The 27,311-nt window shown below is 46.7% G+C and overlaps 1 protein-coding gene across 1 annotated transcript in view; it reads left to right on the forward strand.

Annotated features, from left to right (window-relative positions):
* USP2 (ubiquitin specific peptidase 2) overlaps positions 1-27,311 on the forward strand; it is a 257,507-nt gene that overhangs the window by 43,108 nt on the left and 187,088 nt on the right. Inside the window, exon 2 of the mRNA XM_078682174.1 lies at positions 5,932-6,682. Coding sequence (XP_078538300.1) covers positions 5,975-6,682 — 708 coding nt within the window. The 5' untranslated portion in view covers positions 5,932-5,974. The remainder of the gene's footprint in view (positions 1-5,931; positions 6,683-27,311) is intronic.

The raw sequence follows: 27,311 nt of genomic DNA on the forward strand, positions 1-27,311 counted from the left end.
AAGTAAAGTAAAATCAACAGAAAAAGAAAGGCATGCGGCCGGGTTCGGCGCCACATATAATAAAAGAAAGGCGTGGCCACCATTATGCCTGCCAAGGCATGCCGTGCTACATACATTTAAAAAAATCATTGCGAGAGAGCTGTCCTGCTTGCAACAGCAGGCAGGAGAAAACCATTAAAAAAAATAGTGGTCAGAGGCTGTAATTAAAACCTACAGAGTAACAACACATGTAACAGGGGGGTGTCCTGATGGGAGGTTACAAGGAGACAATAGGCGGTACTAAAGAGGGCCTACTGAACCAATTGACCAATGAAAGTCACCATTTACAAAGGGCAGTGACAGGAGCCAATTAAAAAGATGGGCGGAAAGTGGGTGGAGATTCATGCCCATAACCTGAATACAACATGTCGCTTAGAGACAGTGCAAGAGCTGCTTAGGTGAGGCCTAAAAAAAAAAAAGTGGCTAATTTGACTCAACACTTCCTCTTGAACTGAAATAAGAATCAGTACTAAAAAGACAACCTGACAGATAAATGTCTCTTGTTTGTTTAAATAACTATCTGTGACTGCTTCTGATTCCAAAATATTAGCTTACGCTGATGGCCCACTTCCACCTCCACTGACCACAGACATCTCTGAAATCCTGAACCCCCCAATGGGTTCATCAAACAAACACTTTCCTGTAGGAAGGAACTGTACCACACAGTCTTACAGTAGGCCATTTAAATCCATGTTTAAACAACTCGCCTTGATCTTATACTCACTGAAATTCTGATATCCAAATTATAGCTAAAACCACAGGAATACTGTCCAGAACCCGTAACTGCCTCCTTAATGTTAATTGATGGCATCCTTAGAAAATGTATTGAAGGTGATGGGGTGGGTTCTCTGATTCCAATATACTCTGGAACACTAGGTCAATGGACCGTTGGTGCCTGCTTAGAATAATTTGTGACTTCGAAGAATCACAGACTCCAGATTCTAGATTAGTTGGTTTATTAAAAAGCCAAAAATAACTGGACATACAAACACCTCAAGATGAGACTGCAGAAATAGATTGGAACTAATACAAAGCCAAACCTACGTGTGATATTCTGTCTCTGGATCATGAAAAGAATGATGAATTCCAAAATCAGGGCAATAAGTGCCTTTACGGCAATATCAGACTTCATTGAAGGTTCGTAAGTATAAAGCATTAGTCTGTGCCTACACTACCACTAATGCGACATCACTAGTTAGCATTCCCCAGACAAGTCAGGAAAAGGTGTCAGCGCATAAAGACTTCTTGAGAAGTGCACTCACGTTGCATGGGTCAAGTAGCCAAAGGCTACAAAGCTCGTTCCAAGATGCTCCTTCCCTCTTTATCGATCTCCTCTCTTCTCCTAACTCAGCCCCCGGGGCGCCATCCCTAATTCCAATACCAAAATCATAAAACACACCTATTACGGATTATCTGATCACCTCATCCAGCTGGGCACCTCCTCAAAGGTTATTTTCTGCTCAGTTTTGATACTCCCAGCTACTTGCTCGATGACCTTGATGCCCAGGCCTTCTCCAGTGGGAAAGAACACTGTCTCACTCCTTGTACAAATAAACGTATCCTCTCCTCCCTAAGCCTAATTCCTAAAACAAAAGCATTATTCTAACTAACAAAGACAACTTTCTCCACCTGCAACGGAAAAGTGAGAAAGGAAAAAATCCAACGTGCACATGAAATTCAACTATGAAATCTCTAATACGAGAGCTTCCAGGGAGAATGCATTTCAGGCCTACAGAAATCGATAACACAAGGAAATAGCACATTGGCCACATAAAACTACATATAAATGAACATTTTTGCTGAGTGTTTCTAAGTCCACGCTACATGAGCACATCAAATACATGTATAATTGTAAACATCATACACAAATGTTTTATGTCAAAGTTTTCAACTAAACACATGTGTATTGCAACATTAATTTCTTCACGTTTATATGAAAAATATATCTAGCACATCACTTTTCACATTATTACAGTACATATTCTACTGTCCCATGCTAATACGACAAAAGAATAAATGTAGGAGCAAACCACTTGTGACTATAATGAACCCATACAAATGGAAAGAGCACAATCGCGCTCTGTCAAAGGATATTTGCACAGTGGCATTCAACTGTAAGGATCATGGTAGGCGCTAGGACACATTCGAAACAGAACATTTAATGGTGGTATAGTCCTGAAATGATTCACCTCTGACCTGTCTAAATTTACCCAAATTGTAAAAATTGGAAAATCTGCTCCGATGCGTCATCTGCTCTATTTGGTGTTCCGCACGGCTCTTCTCTGGCAATTATTCCTGTCAAACATTAAGTGTACCCGCTGTAAGTACTTCTTCATGGCCTTGGTATCTCATACCACCAACAGGGCGACTATACACAATTATATTGGAAAAGTGATTTGTCTGAGGCCATCTTTACTCTAAAAACTTGTCATGAGCAAATATATGAGTAACTTTCAGCCATGCTAAACAGCGGATGTGCTGCTAAACAACATGGCTAAAGACATTCACATTGACAAGGCCAATAGCTCTGCCATTGCCGTTACCTATTGGCTTTGCCAATGCTTGTTATTCTGTGGCTTTCTTTCTTTTTCCTTTCGATGTCACTGCACTTAAGAATAGCTTCTTTACCTTTGGATTGGATGACTTGTATCTTTCTCTGGGAACAACATTTTTCTTTTTATTCAGTACTCCATGAGAGTGCATAGGTTTTCTTGCTGTCTCCCTCATGTGCTGCTGCTGCCCACATCAAATACCTGCCCCCTCACAGCTCTGTGTTGTTCTCTCCTCCCTGACCGCCAGCATGTCATTGCTTCCCCCATTTTCCACACCTCAGTCATCTCTGTTTCCACTCCACCCCTTGCTTCCCCCACCCCACACTGCCTACTCCCCGAAGTATGCCTGCATTGTGCCCCTGCTCCACTGTGTTCTTTAAATGTGCATGGCCCGGCAGCTGCCATTTGCTGCTGGGCCACTCCTCTTCTCAAGTGAACACATAAATATTTTTTGTATTTACCTTTCAAAGATTGGTCTCCACCATGTTGGAATGTTAAATAAACATTTTTAAAATGATGTGTGTGTGGCGAGTCGTGCACACATATACGTCATCATGCTGGGCTGCTGTTGTGTCATCAGTCATACGCATGCATGCATCATAGCACATGTGCATGTACAAGTCATTATGCTTTTTTCTGTTTCTCTTTTTAGCGAAAAGCTTTTCTCTTTGCTCATCCTGTTCAGCAACGTTAGCAAAGACAATAGCTAGAAAGGGTGAGGTGTATTGGCCTTTTCAATGCTTGTTACACGTTTACACTACCTGGACAAAGGTTCCGTCTCACTAGTAGCAGTTTGACAAATCTAATCCAGCAACTGAAAGATGACAAATTAATCTTTTAAGAGGACCTTTACCAATACAGCATAATGTGTGGCAGCGTTTTAGTAACTTTTTAGCTAAAAACTAATATTTTTGCAAAATTTGTAAATTAAGCATCAATTGTTGGATTACTTGACAAGTGCAGCACTGTGATTTTATGGAAAATGCTCAGGGCCGGACTGGAAACAGAAACCGGCCCTGGCAAACTGTTCAGCCAACCCCCCCTGGGGTGAGGGGGAGTGCAGCTAAGCAGTGTGCGAAGGCCGGTTTTGTTACAGGGGGCAGATATTGCCGACCCCCGGTAACAAAAATGGCCCCCAGGGGCCCAAACCCCCACCCTAGCGGTCTACCGGGGAAATGCCTGGTGCCCGGTATGGCCAGTCCGGCTCTGAAAATGCTTTGGCCAGATAATCACATAATTCCAGTGGCCAGAGCCATCCTGTACAGACCATGGGGGAAACGTCTTTTAGGACGAAGACGGAATCACGCTGTGCCTTCACAGCGCCGGCAACAGAATAAATGCATCTTTAGCACACAATCGTTCGGCAACCAAGTTGTTACAATGACCTGCTTTTGGAGGGGGGTGCAATTGTGGAGTGGTGTTGGAATTAAAGTCCAACACCTTCCCTACTGTTGTGCAGACTGGAGTTAAAATAGTAACTTAAACTATTCCAATATCCAGCTCCCCCCTTAAGCAAGTCGATAAAACGACTTGCGTGCAGAACAAATGCCTGCTGAAGACGCATTCGTTTAAAAGACAGGGTTCCTATGGCATGCGTGAAAAACGCATGCGTAATTCCGTCATAAATTTGACCATGGAGCACAGAGCCACGGAGCCTGCTTTTGAACCATCCAAAGTAGAACTATTGCGTTGATAGTAGGACTTGTGGGAAAGTCTGTGAATGTCCAGACCGAGGGGGTTGGGGAGATTCTTATGGCCCATAGATATATCAGTGTTTGCCAACAACCCCTGCTAACTGACTCTGTCCCACAGACTCACCCTTCGGAGCCTATGTGGAAATACATTTGGAGATTTTGCCACTGTCGCTTATAAGGTATCACACAAGTGACAATCAAGTCGAGAAGGAATTCACCACCTCAGGGGGTCCGTGACTGTCTAAAGAATTAACTAAATAGTAGGAGAATAATAAAGTATATGCTGTCTTGCATGGTTATGTTCTTTGCCTTTAAGTGTAACCTTTATTGAAAAGTTTACCTTTTTTCCTCTTCTTTTCTGTTCAAACGAATTCAGATATTCAAACTATATTATTGTTGTCCTTCTCAGTTTTAACATATGCATTATCAGGTGATTCATTGATTTATTTATATGCGATAAACTTCCATCTCCGGCTAGGCCCTAACCCCACTTTAGGATTATCCAGGACTGCTTTAGACTTCAGTCTCTATCATACAGTGGGCACAAATTCCCCAAAAACATAATAAGTTGGTAGACCAGCATGCACAGGGTGCCATAGCACCACAGGAAATTATGTCACAGGAAGTGATAGTACAACCTTAGTGTACACCTGACATAAATCTCTTTTCCGATCTTATGAATCTAATGTCCTACGTGCTCACGTAAAGTAAAATGTGCCCTGTCACCTAGCTAGGAATTTGTTTATGCATCTCATTTTGCGTTTTGCCTTAGGTCTCCTATTTGTTAGATCGTGACGCTGAAACCTAGCATGCATGTTTATAAAGCCGAGTGGGTTAAACTCTGAAGGCAGAGCTCTGTATATGAACTGCACGTGACAAGTTCAGATTCCAACATCATCAACAGGGCATGTTCCCTTCCAAGGACATTGACACAAATACATATCTTTGTTTTGGCAAAGTACTTAGAATAAAGGCACCCCTTATAGAGTCATTGGCAGTCTGAAAGTCCAGGCCCGGGGGGGAGGGGGGGGGAGTTGCTGTTTGGGAGGGTTTAAAGTCAGCTCATATGGTTACTTTGAACATGTATGCGAGTGCACACGAGTACACATGCCATTGGCACTCGAGAAGAGGAGGTGCACTGCTGGCCTAAAAATTGGGGGGCACCTTCCCGTCTTCCTGTGCCTTGAGCTAAAGAAACAAAGGCCTTTCTTTTTAAAAGTGTGGGGACGCCGTTCGTGCTCTTCCACTTACATCACAGCCCTGCTCATGTAATCGTCGTGGCCCAGCACGAGGGAGGCATAGGGTGTTTACATAACACCAGGCAACGCGGTAGCTACAAAAAATGTTGCTGAACCTGTGTGTGCGTCAGACAGGCACCAACATCCTGTCGCTGTTTGGCGGAGCAGTTATAGGCCCTGTCCTCCAGTGTGCTGGTTACACATGCCCACGGTTCTTTGTGTGTGCTGTTTGCAGGAGAAGCTTCTGCTGACCTGCTACTGTGCTGTCTGCAGACTGTGTCTTTGTGCACCCTACTAAAGCCTACCCATTGTCTCCCAGCAGGCCTTTGTATTATCTGCCCTCTGCTATTTGCCTTTGACCTGTTTCCACGTACTTTGCTAACCTACCCATTTCGACTTCTTTTCCAGCCCATGTGCCTTTTGCAGCTCCCCCTGACTTCCGGCTGGCACTATGAGCCACATATCCGCCACAGTGAAGCGCTATACCGGCGAGGCCTACACCAAGGGCAGCTATGGCGGTCTGTCGTCATACGGCAGCAACCTCACCTCCTCATATGTCGAGCGGGAAAAGCTCACCTACAAACCCGGACTGTCGAGCAGCTACAGCAGCAGCACACCGCGTATCTCCACGTACCAGTCCTCCCCATCACCATCTGAGCTGGACCGCGGAAGGACTCTCCCTCGTGTAGACTACACAAGGCGCAGCGAAAGCCAATACCGGGTACCACTCAAGCCCCATAGCAGTGGGCTGACTGGTTCAGGACACTCCTATGGCTACCACACAAACCCCCATTCAAACTATCTCCACGCATCTACATCCTCGTTGGCACCTCTTAACCGAAGGAAGTCCTCCAGTCAGTCGGAGCTGGCTCATGATCTGGCCGGTCTCCATACATCAGACACTTACTATTCTGGGGTCAACAGGAGTCCTCTCCTGCACCGCAGCCGCCTGGAACCAGACACCTTGCCTAACTCCTACCGGAACAACAACCGGACGGACTATTCGGACACTTACCTCAAGAGGAGCACGGGCAGCTACAGCTTGCCTCGCAACTTGGCCTCAGAGAGTACCAACTCGATCGTGCAACAAGGCACTCGGCCGGGCGGTAGCTGGGAAAAATCAGATGCACTGGCCGAATCATCTGCCAAGGACAGGACGGTAAGTGCCTATGAGTTTTGTCCTCCATTGAATAAAACAGTGAGCTGTAACAAGGTTTTATTTTTGGCGGCATGTGTTCTTGGGTGTGGTACACACATTCTAGAGTAACAAACACAATTAGCAAAACTTGGCATGGTAGTACATGTTTAACCAGATTTAGCCTTGGGCGTGTGTCGGGTAATCAGTTCAGTGGGGAAGAGCCTGCTCTTTAAGGGCGTTAGGAATGGAATAGGATTGTGGATTTCTTGGACTGCAAATGGGAGCCTATCCTAAAGTCTTCCTGCTTGAGCTGGAAAGTCACTAGAGTGGGTCTTGTTATAGACAGTAGAGGGCAAAGCTTACGTTGTTATGTACGATAGAGTCCTTGTAGGGTTTCATCCAAGGAGTATGTCTAAACGGTTGTAACCATATACCAGCATGTAATCTGAATGTATTCTTCAGGGGTAGAGGCTCATGTAAAAGTCATAGTTAAATCAACAAGCATGGTAAGATATTCATTAGTGGAATATGGGTGGTGCTATGTCTCTTGTGTTAGTCAGAAGAGCATAGCATTCTGGACTTGTAAAACAAAAAAGATGGTTGAATAAGCTCCTTTTTGAGAGGACCCCAGGTGCTAGTAGGGGGTTTCCTTCCTACAGTAGGGGTTGCTCATTCTAATAAGATGAGCATAACAGCATGTCCTTAATTCCAATGTTTAGAAAGAAAGGGTCTTCAGCCTAAAGCTTTGCAACAAGACTGGAGGTTCCACTTGCCAAGGAGTGGGACGTGAAATAAAGTTGCACGTCTTAACATTTGAGATATGAAAGAGGGACTTCATTCCAAGGTGTGGAGCGTGACAGGACATTCGGTATCCCAGGGTCTGGCTTATGAGGGTAATTCCCACATCTCAAGGTGTGTGACAAGGTTGAAAGTTACTGGTTGCAAGATTTGGGCGATGAGGGTTGCATCCCAAGTTGTGTGACAAGCAAGAATGTTCCTTAGTTTTGGGTCATAGGGGTCTTCATTCTGTGGTGTGGGGACGAGGTTCCACATTTCAAGGCATGAGGCATTTCACAGTGTCTTAAACCACAAAAGAAAAGCAGGTACGTTATTTATTCGAAGCTGACAGGTGTGAAGGGGGTTCCATTTCCAATGTTTATATTGTGAGGGAAGGTTTTTAATCCCAAAACTCAGGAGGGTGGTCTCTGTGTACCATAGTGTGGTAGGTAGAAAGGTCTTCTTAATTGTAAACCAAGGAGCGGAGGTGGCATTGCCCATCTTAACCACAGACGAAAAACAAAGAAACACTTCATGGGTGCGCTTGTGCTTAAATTGTTGATCACAGGACAAGGGTACAAGTGATACTTTCCAACAGTCCACACCTCTTTAACCAGAAGAGATGGAATTAAATTAAAATAACCTCTTGCGCTACACCTGATTAGGCGCCCCCGGGTTCCCACACAGCGGTACAGTATGAAAAGAGATGGTTCCTCTTCTGACTCCACAAGTGATGATGATCGACCTATACAAGTTGTGCTGATGATATGCTTGATTTGGAAGGCCGGGGATTACTGACCATGCTGAATGCTGTAAACCGCCCTCTGCTTCTCACAAGTTTTACTTCTGAAGGAAACTCTCCTGTGTAATTAGCTTCTTTCCCAGGCTAGTGCAAGGTTTTTGTTGCTACCATGTTCTATAATCAATGTAAGATATTTTCTTCCCTTCCGTTAGTGGGGCCAAATGTTGCCCTGCCTCTTACTGGTTCTGGTCGGCCGACGCCTAGAAGTGATTTATGGAAGAAACAATCATGTTTCCACTCAGCTCAGTACCTCCTAGCGACAAACAGGAGACGAGCGCTAGGTCTCTGTCTCACTTTGTGGGTTACAACCTGAATAGCGAACCCAGAATATCAATGGCATAGAATGACTAGGACAAAATATTGAAACTCAAATATCGACAGGTATGTACAGATTTTCTATACCTAACTCCACATATATTGATCCTGTGTATGTATGTTGTGTGTGTTTATGTGTGTATGTATGTATGTATATATATATATATATATATATATATATATATATATCCTCACTGTATGTAGATGTGGAGCTAGGAATATTAAATCTATACTCCCTATATTCAATTTTCTTTCAATATGTTGTCCTTCAATATTCTGCCCACCCAGGGCTGGACTGGCCGTAGCGGGCACCGGGCAATCCCCTGGTGCGCCAGTGGGCCGTTTTTGTTACAGGACCGTTTTTGCAGCATAGCTGCAAAATCGTCCCTGCAACAAAATCGGCAGAAAACCGGCCCTGGCAAAGAGCTCGGCGGCACCCCAACCTCCCGCCGGGGGGGACGGCCGAGCACTTTGCCAGGGCCAGTTTTGGTTCCCAGTCCGGCCCTTTGCCCACCATATTGTTTTAAGTCAATATTGTGGGAAGTCTATAGTAATTAGAAGAACCCTACTTTGTGAGGTAGTGTGCAGCGTCCACTCATGAACCATGTGCCCAATTTGCGATGCTTTGAAAAACCCACTCTGGCAGAGAACGAGAAAAAGAGCTATGCGAGGACAGCAAGAGCACCATTTTGTACCATTTTTTATTCATTAATTTTTGGTACTTGAGGACTGGCGGCGCAGGAGTGGGGTGACTACAGGAGCCCATGTTCTCAGAATCGCTTGGCAAGAATACCTTTTTCTTGTGTTTATCATTTACTGCGTTTTGTGAAGTTCTACAAAACAGTAGAATTCACAAAAAGGGATAAGCTCCTGTGAACATCAAGTGTGATATACCAGTGCCTGCCCTATGAGAAGAAAGAATCACATAAGACTTATGGTGATGTGCCTTTTATTGCGTAAAAAAATATGGAATATTTACTTCAGCAGACTCCTTTGAGGATAAACGCAGATGTATTTATATTTATTGCAAAACTTTTTCAGAGTACTGTAGTTTGTGTCTTTGCTCTTCAAAAATGTGTGCAGATTCTGGACGTCAATTAGGTATCACCAGGGTGAGGGATGTTGGGCTCTGCTGTCCTTGTTTGTGTTTATGACCCCTGATTGCATCCTTGCAACCCAAGACACTGAACCTGCAAGGGAGCATCATGAACAGAAAGTAAATATGTCTACCCTATGTCAGTTGTGGCTGGTGACATTTGAAAGTGGTGGGGAGTAAAAGCTGGGTATGACTTTTATGTAGCGAGAGACGCGGGCAAGGTTAATAGACAAACGTGGGGTCTAGGGTGGGTTCTCCGCCCAAGAACAAAAATTTAAAAAAGATTGGCAAATGGTGCATTTTAAAGCAAATAAATTTAGTGATAAGCATGGCTTATAAAGCAGTGATAACGTATAGTCTTGATATTTTAAACACATTAAAAACTGCCCCATATCTTACTGCATTAATGTGTTCTACAGTTACTGTGATGTGAAAATTGTACAGCGTGACAACTTCAGGCCCTTTAAAGTGTGTGCTTGCCCAGTGTCTTGCACACTCGAGAAACACACAGTGAGCTCGGACTTGCAGAGTGTAGCTATGAATACCTGCAGCCCTGTTAGTGCTGCAACCTATGGCACGCTTGTTTTCAATCAGCTATGGAATCCATTATTCTTAAGGTAAATATCCTCTCTTCCTTTCGCAGCCCAAGTTTATGTACTTTTCTGAATTTGCAAAGGAAATAATTGCCCCACAACTCAAGGCCTAACTACTCCAGAGATCAAACAAATGTTAATCCCAATAGAGAGTGTCTGTGTCTTCTTTGCACCCCATGAAACATAGTAATGCCAGACTTGGTGTCAGCCAGGTGGTCACATATAACCTAATTAGCGTTAATATTCAGTCGCCACTTGTCAGAATCCCAAATCTGCAAATGTCAAGTCCGCAGATTAAAGTATCCCATAATTTCCCCCACCAAGACTGAGCAGTAAATGTATTCAACCTTTCGAGGAGGATAAGATTGTTTCCTCAGGAATATCAAAAACAAAATCTTTGATCTGTACCTGAGCGCATGCTCACTGGTGAAAAACAGCCCTGGAGTTGGTGCTTCAGGATCGGCACTAGATCGGGTCAAATAGAAATTTCTTTGGATAGTGATGTGCATGTCTGGGAAATTGACACCAGACTTGACGGAGATATCAAATCCTGTGGCCATGCCTCTCTTAAATCTGCCAAGCCCCGGCTAGTTCCTTCTATTAGGTTGGATTTCACAAAATACATTTGCGGAGGTCAAACGACAACAAGTTTGGGTGTTGTTGAACATGTATGGAAAATAATATTAAACTAGGTATACATTTTGTTTTCAAATCCCAGTGATTGGAACTGTGTTAATGCTGCTATGCCCAAGCCATTCCCGACTATCAGGAGGAATATCCATCAAGGGATGTCACCTCTGGCGGCAAATATTTGGAGTATTTTGTCTTATGATTTGCTGAATACACATGCCCCACCCATCAGCGGATCTGTCCACATGCGTTCATATAATAACATACCAATGATGTAGCATTCGTCGTGGATGGCCCCCATCAGGCCGCACAATGACTGCTTGTGGAGATGAGATTTTGGATTTTATTATGCTTGCAAATTAAACCTTGGAAAGACTGATGCTACTTCCTGGGACTTGCCAGTCTACGGCCCACTTTTAGTCCAACCGCAAATCATTGTTCTTATTTTCAACTGGTTCATGATACATAGAAATTTTGTTGGGTACCCTTTGAACCTCTGATAGGGATGCAGCCATCTTTGTGAAACCTTAACATCAGGGTGAATGTCACCAATCGATCGCGTATACATAAGAAAAAGAGATCTCACTTGCATAAGCGGTCTCAATATGCTCAAAGCTTTCATGATGACCCGTTTGCAACCAAAATGAAGTAAGTGATTTCTCCATTATTATTTGTTTTACTCCAGTGGGTGGACCAATATCTAGGGACTGAGAGGTAGTCAACATGGATTAGCTCTCTATACTTTCAAAATCATTTTGCTTTGACCAGCCGGATATCTATGTATGTTGGATTCACCTGTGGCGGCCAAGTTACGGTCATATCTGTAATGAATTGCATGATGTTGGTTTCAAAGTACGTGATGCCACAGGCTGGAAGCTAGGGGTGGTAACAAAGCGGACTGTTGTTTCAGAACGAGTTGGTGCTGGTCAGATTCACGGTCACCAGGTTAACTAGATTCTCTTATATGTGAACAACTGTGGCAACAAATCATCACATTCCATACTAGCTGGTTGCAGTCCGCCCACCTGGCTCAACTAGCTGTGCAGCATGACCAGCTGGAGTTAGTGTTCCTGAACTCTTCAATATTGACAAGGTGGCTTATCCTACTTATGTGCGCTGGCCCAGGAGACACAGAGGTTCGGATAGATGTGCGATGTACTTCATTTCCAGGCCTGGTTCTGATTTGATCAATCTAGGGCGGCCACATCTGACAGGTTAGTGTGGTTGACCCCTTCCTTACATGGCTGCCAGTAACAGATACCTAATATAAGCATAATGGGAGTAAAGACATTCAGAAACAAATGATATTCAAGCCTCACTGTTCCTTTAACTAAAACTATTTATTTATTTATTTATGTCATTTGTAGAGCGCCTGAATCACCCCACATGGGGTATCTCCGCACTGAGAACGCGTACAGGTGAGGCAGTGGGAGTTTAAAAGAGTGAGGTTTTCAATAATGGAAGCCTCGCTGTTCCCTTGACCAATGGTATGGTGCCATCACTGTTCCAATAATAGAAAGCGTGGAATCCTCACAGTTCCATCAACAAAACATGCTGATGCATCACTGTCCTTTTAACGAAAGGCACTGAAGCTTCACTGCTCCATGAACAGAAGTATTCGAAGCCTCAAACTCTACTAATGAACAGTGCTAAGCTTGACTGTTTCCTTAGTTTAAAATGATGGAAGCATCACTGGCCAAATAAAACAATCTATGCCAGCCTCACTGCACCATTAATGAAAGTTTTGGAAACCTCACCACTCAATTATCCTTATTCTGTTAACAAAAGGCGTGGAAGCCACAGTCTACCCTTAATGAAAGTTATGGAAACCTCACTACTCAGTTACTGAAAGATGCAGAACCCTCATTGCTGCGTTAATACACGGCGTGGAAGCCACATTTTGCCATTAACAAAAGGCGTGGAACTCTCTTTGCTTCATGAACAAAAGTTGTGGAACCCTCAGTGTCCAATTAACAAAAGATGTGGAACCCTCAGTGTTCTATTAACAGAAGGTGTGTAACACTCGGAGTTCTATTAACAAATGGTGTGGGACCCTTTGTGTTCTATTAACAAAATATGTGAGACCCTCAGTGTTCTATTAACAGAAGGTGTGAAATCCTCAGAGTTCTATTAACAAAAGTTGTGGAACCCTCATGTTCTATTAACAAAAGGAGTCGAACCTTCAGTGTTCTATTAACAAAAGAGTTGAGACCCTTAATGTTCTATTAACAGAAGGTGTAGAACCCTCAGTGTTCTATTATCAAAAGGAGTGGAACCCTCAGTGTTCTATTAACAATAGAGTTGAGACCCTCAGTGTTCTATTAACAGAAGGTTTAGAATCCTCAGTGTTCTAGTAACCAACGATGGGGAACCTTCAGTATTCTATTAACAAATGATATGGGACCCTTAGTGTTCTATTAAAAAAAGCTGTGGAACCCTCAGTATTATATTAACCAAAGATGGGGAACATTCAGTGTTCTAGTAACAGAAGGTATGGAACACTTAGTGTTCTATTAACAAAAGGTGCGGAATCTTCAGTGTTCTATTAACAAAAGATGCGGAACCTTCAGTATTCTATTAACAAATGGTGTGTGACCCTGTGTGTTCTATTAAAAAAAGGTGTGGAACCCTCAGTATTCTATTAACCAAAGATGGGGAACATTCAGTGTTCTAGTAACAGAAGGTGTGGAACACTTAGTGTTCTATTAACAAAAGGTGCGGAATCTTCAGTCTTCTATTAACAAAAGATGGGGAACCGAAGAATTATCGGCCCATCTCCCTTCTAGATACAACCGCCAAACTTATGGGCAGGTTGTTGCTAATTAGGTTGGAGGACTGAGCCCTAGATCATAACATCCTAATGCAGGCCCAATATGGTTTTCAGAAAGGTACAGGGACAGTTGATCAATGTCTTCACCTATCACTCTGCATAGATAAGTATACGAAAGCCAAGGGAAGGGCGGCAGGCTTTAAATGGCCTTTATTGATATGACAGCGGCCTTCGACTGCGTTCCCCATTTGAAGTTATGGCTGACAGGGCTGGACTCGGAACCACAACCGGCCCTGGCAAAGTGCTCGGCCGCCACCCCCCCAGCCCCCATTCGGGGGGTTTGGAGGTGCCGCCGAGCTCTTTGCCGGGGCCAATTTTTGGCCGATTTTGGTACAGGGCCGATTTTGCAGCTATGCTGCAGAAACGGCCCTGTAACAAAAATGCTCCCAGGGGCCCAAAACCGGCCCCCACCCATGCGGCGCACTGGGGGATTGCCAGTCCGGCCCTGATGGCTGATGATGGAGGGCTATTAGAGTGGCCCCATTCTGCTGTGGCACTCGATTTGGCGAAGGGCTACAGTCAATTTAACCCAACATATAATTTGAGACTGTCAGGGTCTTGAGGGCCATAGCAGGATTGGCTGGCTTAGATATGTGGAGTCGCAATTAAATGCAATATGGCAAGGAGAACTTTTCAGAGAGCCCACATCTTGCAGTAAGATATCCAAACGGAAATGAATTTACCTTTATCGAGAAAAGGCAAATTAGTACCGCAGGGAAAGGAATAGGCATTCCCAGGCTCTCGCAGTTTATAACCAAATTCCACCAAGAATGGAGGAAGGCTATTGCTACCTTTCCTGTGTCACAGTAGCTTAGCCCCGATTTATCTTACTGCGTTTTCGCCTGAAATGAATCCTTTTGATGTTTGGGTTCCCAAAAAAAAGGTTTAAGCATCACGATTTAGGCCCCTGCCCCTGTGACAATCATTCACCCCAATCAGATTTGCATTTGGTCCTTTTTTGCAAGTTTCATTCCATTGAAAGAAAAGAGTTCCTCCTTCCAATCATAAGGGGAAAAAATGTTGATCAATGCAGAGTGGCACTTTATTTTTTTTAAACTCTCCTAAATCCTTGTGTCTGTTATGCAGTAGCATCTTTTTTGTGGCCCTGTTTCAGAAATAGAAGGGCCAGGGGCTTACAGCTATGAATTTTAATACTCAGTGATTGTATTGTACAGATAATTCTGATTTACCATGGCACTTAAAAAGTATAATGAGGTTCTTTAAAAAAAAATGTGATGGGTTTTTATTTAGCTTATTCATTGCTAATTGACTAATGAACTTGTGCTTTTATGATATGTTTGTATATGTATCGAATAAAGATTAAAAGAAAAAAGGAGACCCTCAGTGTTCTATCAACAGAAGGTGTAGAACCCTCAGTGTTCTATTAACCAAAGTTGGGGAACCATCAGTGTTCTATTAACCAAAGATGGGGAACCTTCAGTATTCTATTAACAAATGGTGTGGGACCCTTAGTGTACTAGTAACAAAAGCTGTGGAACCGTCAGTATTCTATAAATCAAGATGGGGAACAGTCAGTGTTCTATTAACAAAAAGTGTGGAACCCTCAGTGTTCTATTAACCAAAGAAGGGTAACCTTCAGTATTCTTTTAACAAATGGTGTGGGACCCTTAGTGCTCTATTAACAAAAGATGTGAAACCCTTAGTGTTCTATTAAACAAAGATGGGGAACCTTCAGTATTCTATTAACAAAATATTTGAAACCCTTAGTGTTCTATTAACAAAAGGTGCGGAATCTTCAGTGTTCTATTAACAAAAGACTGGGAACCATTGGTGTTCTATTAACAAAAGAGTTGAGACCCTCAGTGTTCTATTAACACAAGGTTTGGAACCCTCAGTGTTCTATTATGTTATGTTATGTTATGTTAACATTTTGTTAAGCGCACAGCTACCCCAGCAAAGAGGCGTCCCGGCGCTGGTGGGCTCGTTATACAGATTACACATAGAGCTGACCACAGAAATCACAAACCCTAGGACAGTGGAAAAAGGAAGGTCTTAATAGCTTTGCAAAAAGTAAGTGTGTCCTCAATGCCGCGGATAGAGGGTGGCAAGGAATTCCACAAATTTGCTGCTAGGAGCCGAAAGGAGCAGCCTCCGGCACGACAGAGTTTCGTCCTGGGTACAATCGCCAGATGTTGTCCCAGTGACCGCAGACTGCGTTGGGGAGTGTATGGGGTTAAGAGAGGCCGCAGCAGCACAGGGCTATTGCATTTCAAGATTTTAAACGCCACACAAACTGCTTTAAACTGGATCCGTGCTCCAATCGGGAGCCAGTGTAGGCCTCTAATGGCAGCTCTGGCAGAGCATCTACGAGGAAGTCCTACCAGTGCTCTGGCTGCCGAGTTTTGGACTCGTTGGAGTCGCAAAACCTCGGCTTTATTAGCGCCCAGAAGCAGCACACTCGCATAGTCCAGGCGCGATAATATCGTAGCCTGGACAATGAGCTGCCGAACTGGCGCATTAAAGAACTTCAGGATGGGATGGAGACCTCTCAACAGGCCCACACAAGTCGCCGCCACCTTCTTAGTGTGGGTCTGAAAATTGAGGGCCTCATCCATCCACACTCCCAGGTTCTTAACCACTGGTTTTGGAATTGGCATGGTACCTAACGAATCCGGCCACCAGTGCTCATTCCAGAGAGAGGTGTTCTTCCCTACCAGCATCACCTCCGTTTTGCTAGCATTCAGCTGCAAACAGTTGTCAGCCATCCACTGAGCAACTGCCCATCTCTGAATCTGGTGGCTGATATAGAAGGTCCTTCCGCTAAAGTGATAACCAGCTGAGTATCATCAGCGTACGATACCAGTGTTAGGCCCCACTCCTTGGCCACCATCGCAAGAGGTTGCACATAAAGATTGAACAAGGAAGGGCTCAACGCAGAGCCCTGTGGAACAAAAGATAGGGGAACCTTCAGTAGTCTATTAACAAACGGTGCAAAAGTGTTATATTAAGAAAAGATGGGGAACCCATGGTGTTCTATTAACAAAATTTATTTATTTATTTATTTTACCATTTATTAAGCGCACTGTTACCGGGCAGGTGTCCTGGCGCTGAAATGATATACTTTCTCCATACGATGTTAGTCCCTATAGATTAAAAAGCCATGTTTTAATGTTCTTCCTAAATGTCATTAGGTCAGTGCTTTGTTTTAGGGGGAGGGGCATTTTATTCCAGATACCAGCTGCTCCGGAGATAAAACTGCGACCTCCCCATCGAACTTTCCTAATACGATCAGTCTTGACAAGCCATTTGTTGGATGATCTTAAATGTCGGCCTGGTTTATACAGCTGGAAGTGTTGTTGAAGGAAAGGCGGACCTAGTCCATTCACTGCCTTGAACACTATGCACAGTGCTTTGAACATCATACGTTTCCGTACTGGGAGCCAGTGCAATTTGCTCAGTTCCCCAGTGACGGAAGCAAACTTGGGTAGACCCGTAATTAAGCGGACAGCAGCATTTTGCAGCGTCTGTAGCTTGTTCAAGATCCCTTGCTGTGCTTGCAAATACAGACTATTGCAGTAATCAAGGCGTGACAGCACTAATGCTGTCACGACAGTTTTCCTACTGCTAGTGGAGAGAAAGGGGAGAATTTTCCTAATTGTTTTTATTATCCAGTGAACAGAGGATGAGAGGGCATTGACTTGTGCTTTAAAAGAAAGTTGTTTGTCAATGAGTACCCCCAGATTTTTTACTGTCGTGGCAGGTATGGGTGGTTCTCCCATTTCTTGAGTCCACCAATTGGGGGTCCATAAGTTGGTCTCGTTGCCAAAGAGAAGAACCTCTGTTTTCGAGGAGTTCAATTTAAGGCAATTCCTAGCCATCCATGAACTTACTGCAATCATACAGTCCTGAAATCTTGCTGCTGTTCCTTCCTCTCGACCCGGGAGCAGAGATACCACAATTTGTGTATCATCTGCATATGATGTCAATTCAAAGCCAAATGACCGAATCACCGGGGCGAGGGAGGAAATGTATATATTAAAAAGGGTAGGGCTCAGAGAGGAGCCCTGAGGAACCCCTCCTGGGAGTGTAAAAGGAGTAGATTCAAAGTCTCCCAGGGCTACCACCTGAACCCTGTCCGAGAGGAAAGATTTCAACAAGCTCAGCGCGGCTCCTTGAATTCCGCACCCCTCAAGGCGGTCCACCAAAATACTATGGTGGACCGTATCGAAGGCCGCGGAAAAATCGAGGAGCACCAAGACTGCCCGTCCGCCCGCGTCCATCACCTTCCTGATTTCTTCGGTGGACTTAATAAGGGCAGTCTCAGTGCTGTGGCCTTCCCTAAATCCGTGTTGCGCCATGTCAAGCCCTTGAGAGGATCGGAGGAAATCACAGAGCTGAGCATTCATGGCCCTCTCAATAAGCTTGGCCGGCAATGGAAGTCTAACTATGGGCCGGTAACTATTGGGATCTGAGATGTCCAAAGTTGATTTTTTAAGCAAAGGTGCAATGGAGACTTGCTTCCAACACAATGGATATTCTCCCCCTTTAAACATTGTGTTAAAGACTTCGGTTAGCATAAATGAGATGGGAGTGGCTGCAAGTTGAGCCACAGCAGCTGGACAGGGATCGTGGGGTGAGCCTGATTTAGTTCTTAGTAATAACTTTGTTATTTCTTCTACTTTTACTGGGCTGCACTCCACGAGTTCCGAAAGCTGTGAGTTCTTTTGTATGGATTTGTGGGTTCCTTCACTGAGAGTCAGCCTCACTTGATGTTCCAGGGCAGCAAATATTTGCTCTACCTTTCCCAAGAAGAATTTAGCAAGAGTCTCGCATAGGTCCAAGCTAGGAGGAATAGTGACTGATTTCAAAGTACTTAAGTTAGTCACAGTCTCAAAGAGTTCTTTAGAGGAATTCTTCGCGATCTCAATTTTTGCGGAAAAATAAACGCTTTTTGCTTTTTTAATCATTCCTTTGTATGTCTTAAGCCTAGCATTAAGTATCATTTTGTCTGCCTGTGAGTATTTTGTACGCCATTGGCGCTCTAGTTTTTTACACGACACCTTATAATCGCGTAGTTCCTGGGTGAACCAAGGAGCAGATGGTATTATACGCATAGGGCGGCAGAGTTGAGACCCTCAGTGTTCTATTATCAGAAGGTGTGGAACTCTCAGTGTTCTATTAACCAAAGATGGGGAACCCTCAGTGTTCTATTAACCAAAGAAGGGGAACCCTCAGTGTTCTATTAACCAAAGATGGGGAACCTTCAGTGTTCTATTAACCAATGATGGGGAACCCTCAGTGTTCCATTAACAAAATAAGTAAGACCCTCAGTGTTCTAATAAAAAAGGCGTGGAACCCTCAGTCTTCTGTTAACAAAAGAGTTGAGACCCTCAGTGTTCTGTTAACAGAAGGTTTGGAACCCTTGGTGTTCCATTAACAATAGGTGTGGAACCATCAGTGTTCTATTAACCAAAGTTGTGGAACCCTCAGTATTCTATTAACAAAAGATGGGGAACCTTCAGTGGTCTAATAACAAATGGTGTGAGACCCTTAGTGTTCTATTATCAAAAGATGGGGAACCTTCAGTATTCTATTAACAAAAGATGTGAAACCCTCAGTGTTCCATTAACAAAAGAAGTAAGACTGTCAGTGTTCTAATAAAAAAGGCATGGAACCCTCAGTGTTCCATTAACAAAAGAAGTAAGACCGTCAGTGTTCTAATAAAAAAAGGCATGGAACCCTCATTACCTCCTCGTTAGTCTTCCTCACCACATGACTAACAAAGTGAGCTTCAGCTCCACACCAGAACCCTCCAAAGCAAAAAAAAAGTCAGCCTCCCATTCCTCCCATCCCTTCCCAATATGGCCGACCCATACAGTCCATGACCACTATAAGAGGCGGGCCGGCCCAACCCCAAAGCCTGTTTTTTTTAGTTCTGCGCACGTCTCTCCAGATGCGTTAGGTAAGTGGTGCCTGCAGTAGCAGTTACATGGGTCTCGGGTGGAGGTCTGGCTCTAGCGGAGCCTAGGATCTTAGACTGTTTTTTTACATTTCCCCCGATTTTGTGCTGGTTAGGCTCTGCTCTAGCGGGCCGAGGGTTTCCTGGGGGGGATGGGCGGGTGCTGTTTGGGATGGGGGCCGGTGCTGCTTGCCTCCTTTGTTTTCATTGTGTTCTTCCTATAGGGTTATGGGCTGTTGTGCTGTTTGTCCCTTTACTCTGTGCCCGGTTTTCACCGCCCACCTGCCTTTCATGGCGTTACGGCGGGCGGCGGCTTTGCGTGTGTTTCCTTCCCTGCACTTTGTTCTCGCCGCCCGCCTGCCCCATCGTGGCGCTGCGGCGGGTGGCGGCTCGTCCTCTTTTTTCCCTTCCAGTGGGGGGTATGGCTGTCAGCTGCATGCCTGATGACTGGGGAACCTTTGGAGACAGCACATTGATACTACTTGTTAGATGGGCTTGCCGCCCGCCTTCCCTTTGGACCACGGCGGGCGGCAGCAATTGTGCTCGGTTTCAGTATTCCCCGCTTGCACCGCCTGCCCTTAAAGTGCTGTGGCGGGCGGTGGCCCGGCTTTCTTTTCCCTTCCGATGGGATTGCGGCCGTTATGTGTATGGGTGTTTTGTGAGGATACTTCCCTGCTGCTGGCGGCGGCGGTTGTGCTTTTTCGTTGTTCCTCACTAGCCTCAATCAGGGACGGCCACGCCACCTGCCTTCCCTTCACTGCTCTCCAGTGGGCGGCGGCGGTTCTCCGCGGTGTGTTCCCCGCTTGCGCCGCCGGACTTGGCTGCGCTGCAGCAGGTGGCGGCTGTGTTATGCTGTCTGGGGACTCGTTGGGGGCTAATTGTTGGGGTCTCCATCTCGCTCTGGGACAGTTGTGTGTCCTGCTGCTCTCGCATCCCGCCTGCCCTTCGAGGCGTTGCAGCGGCGGTGCTACGCCGCTTTTGCCGTCTTCACGGTGTGGGGCTCTCTCCTGTGGGCTGTGGCTTGTACTGTGCTCCCCGGCCCCTCTGGCTTGCCTGCCTTCCTCCCGGCGCCTCTCCAGTGAATCTTCCATAAGGGTGGGGTGCCCCTTTCGGCGGCATTGTAGTCCGTCCTCTGGGGTTGCGTCTGGTCTCGTCTGGTTCTGATCCTTGGGCGGACGGCTGGTGGGCTTGGATGTCTTGGGCACTTGGCACTGGTTGTCAAAAGGGTGAGTCCCGAATCTCGCTTCTGCTTTTTCTCTGTCACCTGTTGCTTGTGGTCTTGGCCGCTTTCACTTACAGTTGAGTCTTCTACTCCTGGTGTTTTGATGTATCTGTTTATTCAGAAGTGGGCAATACTGTTTTTCTCTCACCGGTGTGCGACCTGTGGGTCTTACTGTGGTGGTCTCCTTTGCTTTGATGTTTTCGGCTGGGTATGGTTTTGGGGTGAGGGGTGTGTTCTTCCGGCTGCGCGACCGGCCTCGGTACTGAGGTTCCTGGTTCGTGTCTCAGTTAGGGCCCTCACCATCCTGTGGCTCTGGGCACTGGGCAGCTCACTTGTGCTACGTGGCTGTTTCCCTGGTGTATGTGTACACTGCTGTCCCGTTTTTCCGCTGTCAGGTACGGGTCTGGGTTTACTCTACTCGCTCCTCCGCATCCTGCTATGGTTGCAATATGTTTGCGTTTTTGTGTTATTCCCTGCTGGTCATGTCTCTCTGTTTTGATGCTGCAGTTTCTGCTTCTTTGATCCGGTATCGAGGAGTCATTAGTACGCCCTCCCGTGCTCTGCATGGTCCTGCAGGTGTTTTCCCGCTCTGGTTTTCTTATCTGTTGGCCTCAGCGAGTCCCATTGGGTTGTTCTCTCCGCTTTTCACGGGGTTCTCAGTTTGCCTTGGGTAACATTGACACGTTCTGTTATTCGGCGCATGTGGTGTTGGGTTGCGGGGCCTCAGCTTCATTGTTTGCTGTGTTGTCCCTGTCTCCTTCCTACCTTATGGGCTTTGTGCCAGCGGTCTTTTCGTCCTGTGGACTCCTGTTCCCGCCTTTGTTGTGCTATCCCGGTGTGTTCCTTGGTGGACGTCCTCAGGGGGGTTCCTGGGGCTGTAGACTGCTGCGTGTCTGGTGAGGGCTGGCTGCGTTGGGCTCCTGTTTGTCCGTCTCTGGGTTGCTTCGGTGGTCGCCTGGTGTTTCCTTGCTGGCTGTTTCTGCTCCTAGCAGGCTCGCTGTCTCAGCGGGTGGCTCCTGCGCCCCTTTCCTGATGGCTTCCTGCTGTCACAATTTTTCTCCTTGCCTCCTGGGGGTTGGGGTTTTGTTGTGGTCCTTCTGTCGCCTCTCCTCTAATCCTAAGTGGCACGGATCCTTGGCTCCTGCCCTCTGCCTGCCTGCTCCGGTTGGCGGTTCTCGGGTTCCCCTGCTCCTGTCCATGGTGCTGTGGCTCTTTGGTTGCTCTGCTTTGGGTGGTGCCTGCTTGGTCAGGCCGGAGGTTCGGCACCCCCCTCTGGTGGGGTGTGCGTTCTTCCCTTTTTGTTGCGGGGTCGCTTTTGGCGGTCTTGCTGTTCCTTCTATGGCGGGTTCTGTTCATCAGGTTTCGCTTGGCCCCCTGGTTGCTCCGGTTGGGGTTGTCTGCCTTTACTGCTCCTCCCCTTCCTGTTGGTCTCGGTTCCTCTGGCCCTTCCTTGGTTCTCTTGCCCCAGGCCCTTTCCGCTCTATCTCCTGGTGTGGCTAGGTGCCTCCTTCCCGGGTGTTAACGGCGTTTGCCTTCCTGGAGGGCATGCTTGGGTTCCCGATCTGTACTGGGTCGGTGGGTTTCCCTGCGGGCATTTTCCCATCTGGCTTCTGTTTGCCATTCCTTGGCTTCCCTGGGGTTTCCCCTGCCTTGCTGGGGCTTGTTGGTTGCCATTCTGGTGGGTTTGTGCCCTGCCTCGTGCTCCGGGTCATATGCGGGGTTCGCCCCTGTTGGCTTTTGCCACATTGGTGCTGTCCTTGCCTGGGTCATTTTTGGCTCCGGCCGTTCTAGCCCTGAATGCTCATGTTCTCATCGGCTCTCATTCAGTGTTTTGTGGGTCAGGCCCCTTTGGTGCCTAGTTGGGGGTTTTCCTGGGTTTGTCTGGTACTGTCTGCTTCCTTTGGGTCCTCGGGGTTGACTCTTCAGACTTCTCATCCGGGCTCCCGGCTTTGCACTTTCCTGGGGTCCTTTTTCTCCTGAGATTCTGGGCTTGTTTGGCCTGGCCAGGGTTTTTGTTCTGTTAGTGGTGCTCGCCTGGGTGCGTCTCCATTGGCGTCTGCTTCTGCGGTGGTTGACTTGGGCCCTGTTGCTCATTGGTCCCTGTTTTGCCTATAGGGGTGTGGGTTTTGTGTCCTGCTCCTGCTTTCTCTTTCCCTTGCTGGTTTTTGTTTCCAGCAGTGCTGGGGGGTTGTCTTGGGGTGCTGGGACTCCCGGTTCTCTCCTTCCTGGCGGGGCCCTGCGCTTTCGGTGTGGATTGTGTCCTTGTTTTTGTCCCTGGTTTTGGGGTCCCGGGACGTGTTGGCTCTGGTGACTGCCTGGGAGTCTTGACGTGGCTCGGGCTAGTTTTCGCCCTGCCCTTCTGTCCTTCTCGCCTTTGGTGTGTTTCTGCCTGTGTGTTTTTTTTTCTCCCTGTACTCTCATGTTCCAGTCGGTTCTTCGTTGTCAGGCTGGGCTGGGCCTGGTTGTTGGCTGGGTGTCTGGCCGCCTGGGTGCTCTCTTCAGCGGCTTGCTTCCTTCTTGTGGTTCATTCCTAGGACGGTTTGCTTGGTTCCTGTGCGGGGCGGTCTCAGGCCACCGCGCCGCTTCTCCCTTCCGACGTGGGTGGACCTGTGGGTTTTACGCTTTTCGCTTTTGCCCGATTAGGTTCCCTCCGGGTCTCTTTGGTGTCATTTCTGGCACCTTCCTGGGTTCATTTTGCCTTGAGCCTACCTGGTTTCTCTCCTTGGAGTCGCTGTCCCTTTCGGGGGTCCTTTGTGTGTCTGGGGTATATCCCCCTTCTGTTTCTCTTCTGCACCTTTTCCATTCTTGCAGCTCTTGCCAGTCTGTTGGATTACGTCTGGTGCCGCTGCCACGTTCTTCTGGTTCAGCTCTCTCGTGGGTGGTTGTCACCCTTGCGGTGTTGCTCTGTTTGTCGGACTGCATCTCTCTTTCTGCTGTGGCTTTTTTTGTTGGGTCGCTGTGGTGGGGATGCCCTCTGTTCATTCGGTTCCTTTCTTTGGAATTTTGCTCCCCTCTCGCTTTTGGGCTGTCCGTTGGGCTGTCCTGGTGTGTTTGATCCAGCTTGCACTTTTCTGTTCCGGGCCCTGGTTGCTGTTGGCTTTGGCTCCGTGCCGTCTGGTCCCGTGCCTGACTCTGTCCTCCTTCGGCTTTTGCTTGAGGCAGTTTTCCTGGCAGCGCTTGGAGTCTCTGGGGTCCGGGTTTTCGGCCTTCCCGGTGTCTTTCAGACCCGGGCTGGTTCTTCCTGCTTGTGGTTGCCACTCTCGTGGGTGGTCCTTCCACCCATGCTGGTCTGTTGGGTTTGCCCTCTTTCGTGGGTGTCCCCTTCTGGTCTGTTGGTTTCTTGTGAGTTTCCATGAAGCTGCTTGGCTTTGGTATGTGCTCACTTTGTTAGTCATGTGGCGAGGAAGACTAGCAAGGAGGTAATGCCCGATTACTTACCGGTAATCTTCATTACTCCGAGTTAGTCTTCCTCACCACATGAGTTCCCATCCCTCCCTCCCTGTCTGGGTATCGGCTTCATGTTTGGGCTTGGTAGTTTCAGGCTTTGGGGTTGGGCCGGCCCGCCTCTTATAGTGGTCATGGAGTGTATGGGTCGGCCATATTGGAAAGGGATGGGAGGAATGGGAAGCTGACTTTTTTGCTTTGGAGGGTTCTGGTGTGGAGCTGAAGCTCACTTTGTTAGTCATGTGGTGAGGAAGACTAACTCAGAGTAATCGGGCAGTAGTCTATTAACAAAAGATGGGGAACCTTCAGTTGTCTAACAACAAATGGCGTGGGACCCTTAGTGTTCTATTAACAAAAGTTGTGAAACCGTCCGTGATCCATTTACAAAAGGTGGTGAACCCCCACTGGTCCTAATAAATGGTTTGCAAGCTTCCCTGTTCTATTGATGCTTCTCTACTCCATCAAACAAAAGGTGTGGAAGCTTTGCTGCTCCGAGTATGAAAGCATCATGGCACAACTAACAAAGAACTCTCTGTGCTCCAGGAAATTAAAAGTATGGAAATCAAAATGTTCTATGAACAAAGAGTGTGGAATTTCCCTACTCCGTGAAACATAAAGCATGGAAACCTTACTGCTCGATTAACAAAGCAGGGTATGAAAGCCTCATGGCACCATTAATAAAGGCATGGAAGCTTCACTGCTCCATTAACCAAAGTCAAGAAAGCATTTTTGCCAGTACATTCACACAAACTGGAAAAAGCTTTGAGCTTGTAGCACTTCAGAGTAGACATTCCTTTAGCTTGGACCGTGGTACATGATGATCCGTACCCCAGCCACCCCCAAAAACATGTATTCTATACCAGAGCCACCACGTGATCTGGGATCCTCTCACCCCTATGAGTGAAAATAGAGAGGGAATGGAGAGAGAGACATTCGCTCCCCTGATGCACCCATCCTTGGCCTGTGGGTCGCCATCGCAGTGCAGCAACATCTGGTTTCCGAAAGATAGGGGGGAACCCAACAATGAGTCTGACTGAGGGTCTTGGCAGGCGCACGACATGCCAGCACAGCGACTTCAAACTCCATTCGTTTGCTTGCATGGAAGCATGCATAATATGACCCAATCGCAAGAAAGGAAACGCTGAGCTCAACAACTCGACGTGGCGATGTTGGAAAGGTATGAGTGGGAAGAGTACACGCTGTCATCAGACAGAGAGATAAGTGTGTCATGGGACTATAAATAGAACGCCTATACAGTCACTCGAGGCTCTTATGTAACCCACATGTGCACCCTGTAATCATCGGCGCGGGGCAACCCCGACCTGCTCGCGCCCCCTCGGAGCCACCTGGCGCGCCCGTCTGCAGAGAGTGGGAGTTGGGACACACCTTACAGTCATCCTTGACACGCCCTCGCCTGTGAGACGTCACTGCTGGTTGGATCTATCCATACAACTCGCGTGCCATTGGAATCGGGCGTAGCCTCTATTGGTGCAGCAGGTGCAGTGGTGCCGGAAGGCAGCGCTCTGAGGGGCCCACCCATCCCGGTTTATTCATATATTTTGCCATTCAAAAGGCAGCAAGGGGGTGGATTTCCTTCCTTGTAGTAGGGGCCAATTACACACTGGGTACGCCACTAGACTACACTCGAAGAGAACTTCAGGGCGCTGAAGTACATTTAAATATTGGTAACAGATCGCATTGATATATCGTGTTTTTTGTGGCCATTTTATTATTGCCGGTCGGCAAAAGCAGTGCTTTCTGTAGTCTGGGTGCATTGTCTCAGGCATTCCTAAGTGTTCATCACGGATCGGTGTCTGATTTGGCTTCCCAAGATGTGTTATCATCAATATAGCAATTTGGTATGCTTCTTTGTGGGTTACATGTGCCAGCTTCATTGGCGAATCAATGATAAATATCCTAGAAATGGTGTCTCATTCAGAGTGTGTTCAGACAATTGTGAAGCTTATTCTGCATTTTGCGGTGTATTTTGCATCAGCTGACAGTTTACACCACAGTGCTACCCACGTCATTGGATGTGTTGGTTCACCAATGGCCTGTAAGTTTGTGAAGTTGGTCATCAGTTCTCAATAGCCTGCATTTCACCTCAGACCACTTTTATACAAGTTGTGTTATATTCATGGATATTTATATAGCAGAATTTTTACCAATCACATGGCCTCTTGGCGCTTTAACTGACTCGATGGATGAGATTTATCCCCTGCTGAATAACCATCCGATCACGGATTGGTGTTGGTTGGTGGTACGGAATGTGTGGGGTTCCTTAGAGAGATGTTCAATAAGAAGGAATTGATTTTTCCAGTATTCAACCAACCTTGTGTGTATTTTTGGGTGTGTAGTGGATTGTGACTTCCTAGTTGGTTTGCTACGGGATTTGAGGTCTCACATCTCACTATTATCCAGTGCCACCTGTCATTCAGCTGAGTGCGTGAGTGGTTGTGTGGGTCTAGAAGTGGGTGTGTGAGTGGTGCTGGGGGTCTGTTAGTGAGTGTGTGAGTGCCTGTGTGAGTCTGTAAACGGGTGTGTGAGTGCCTATGTGGGCCTGCGAGTGGGTGTCTGATTGCCTGTGTGGGCTGTGACCTGGTTTGTGAGTGGAACTCTGGGTGGGTGTGTGATTGGCTGTGTGGGTCTGTGCATGGGTGTTTGATTGGCTGTGTAGGTCTGTGAGTGGGTAGGTGAGTGCCTGTGAGTGAGTGTTTGAGTGGCACTGTGAATTTTGGGCATTTGCATCTTTAGGGTATTTAAAAGGGAGAACCATGGATTCTGCTCCCACCAGGAGACGACAAGAAAGAAATCAGTTGTCACAGTCATTATAAATCAGATTGCGCTCCATTAGATTACCAATGCATTCACCTCCATTAACCCCTTCGGTGCACACGTCACAGTGGGCATGTGCTAACGACGTCCGGGGGCCGTCCAAACCCCGCCCGCTCATTAATTCTCCCACACAGCAGGAGAATTATCACAGCGCGCAAGGGGTTAAGAATTTCAGATTGTTTTCCA

This window comes from Lissotriton helveticus, chromosome 3_1 (assembly GCF_964261635.1).
Source record: "Lissotriton helveticus chromosome 3_1, aLisHel1.1, whole genome shotgun sequence".
Taxonomy (NCBI): Eukaryota; Metazoa; Chordata; class Amphibia; order Caudata; family Salamandridae; genus Lissotriton; species Lissotriton helveticus.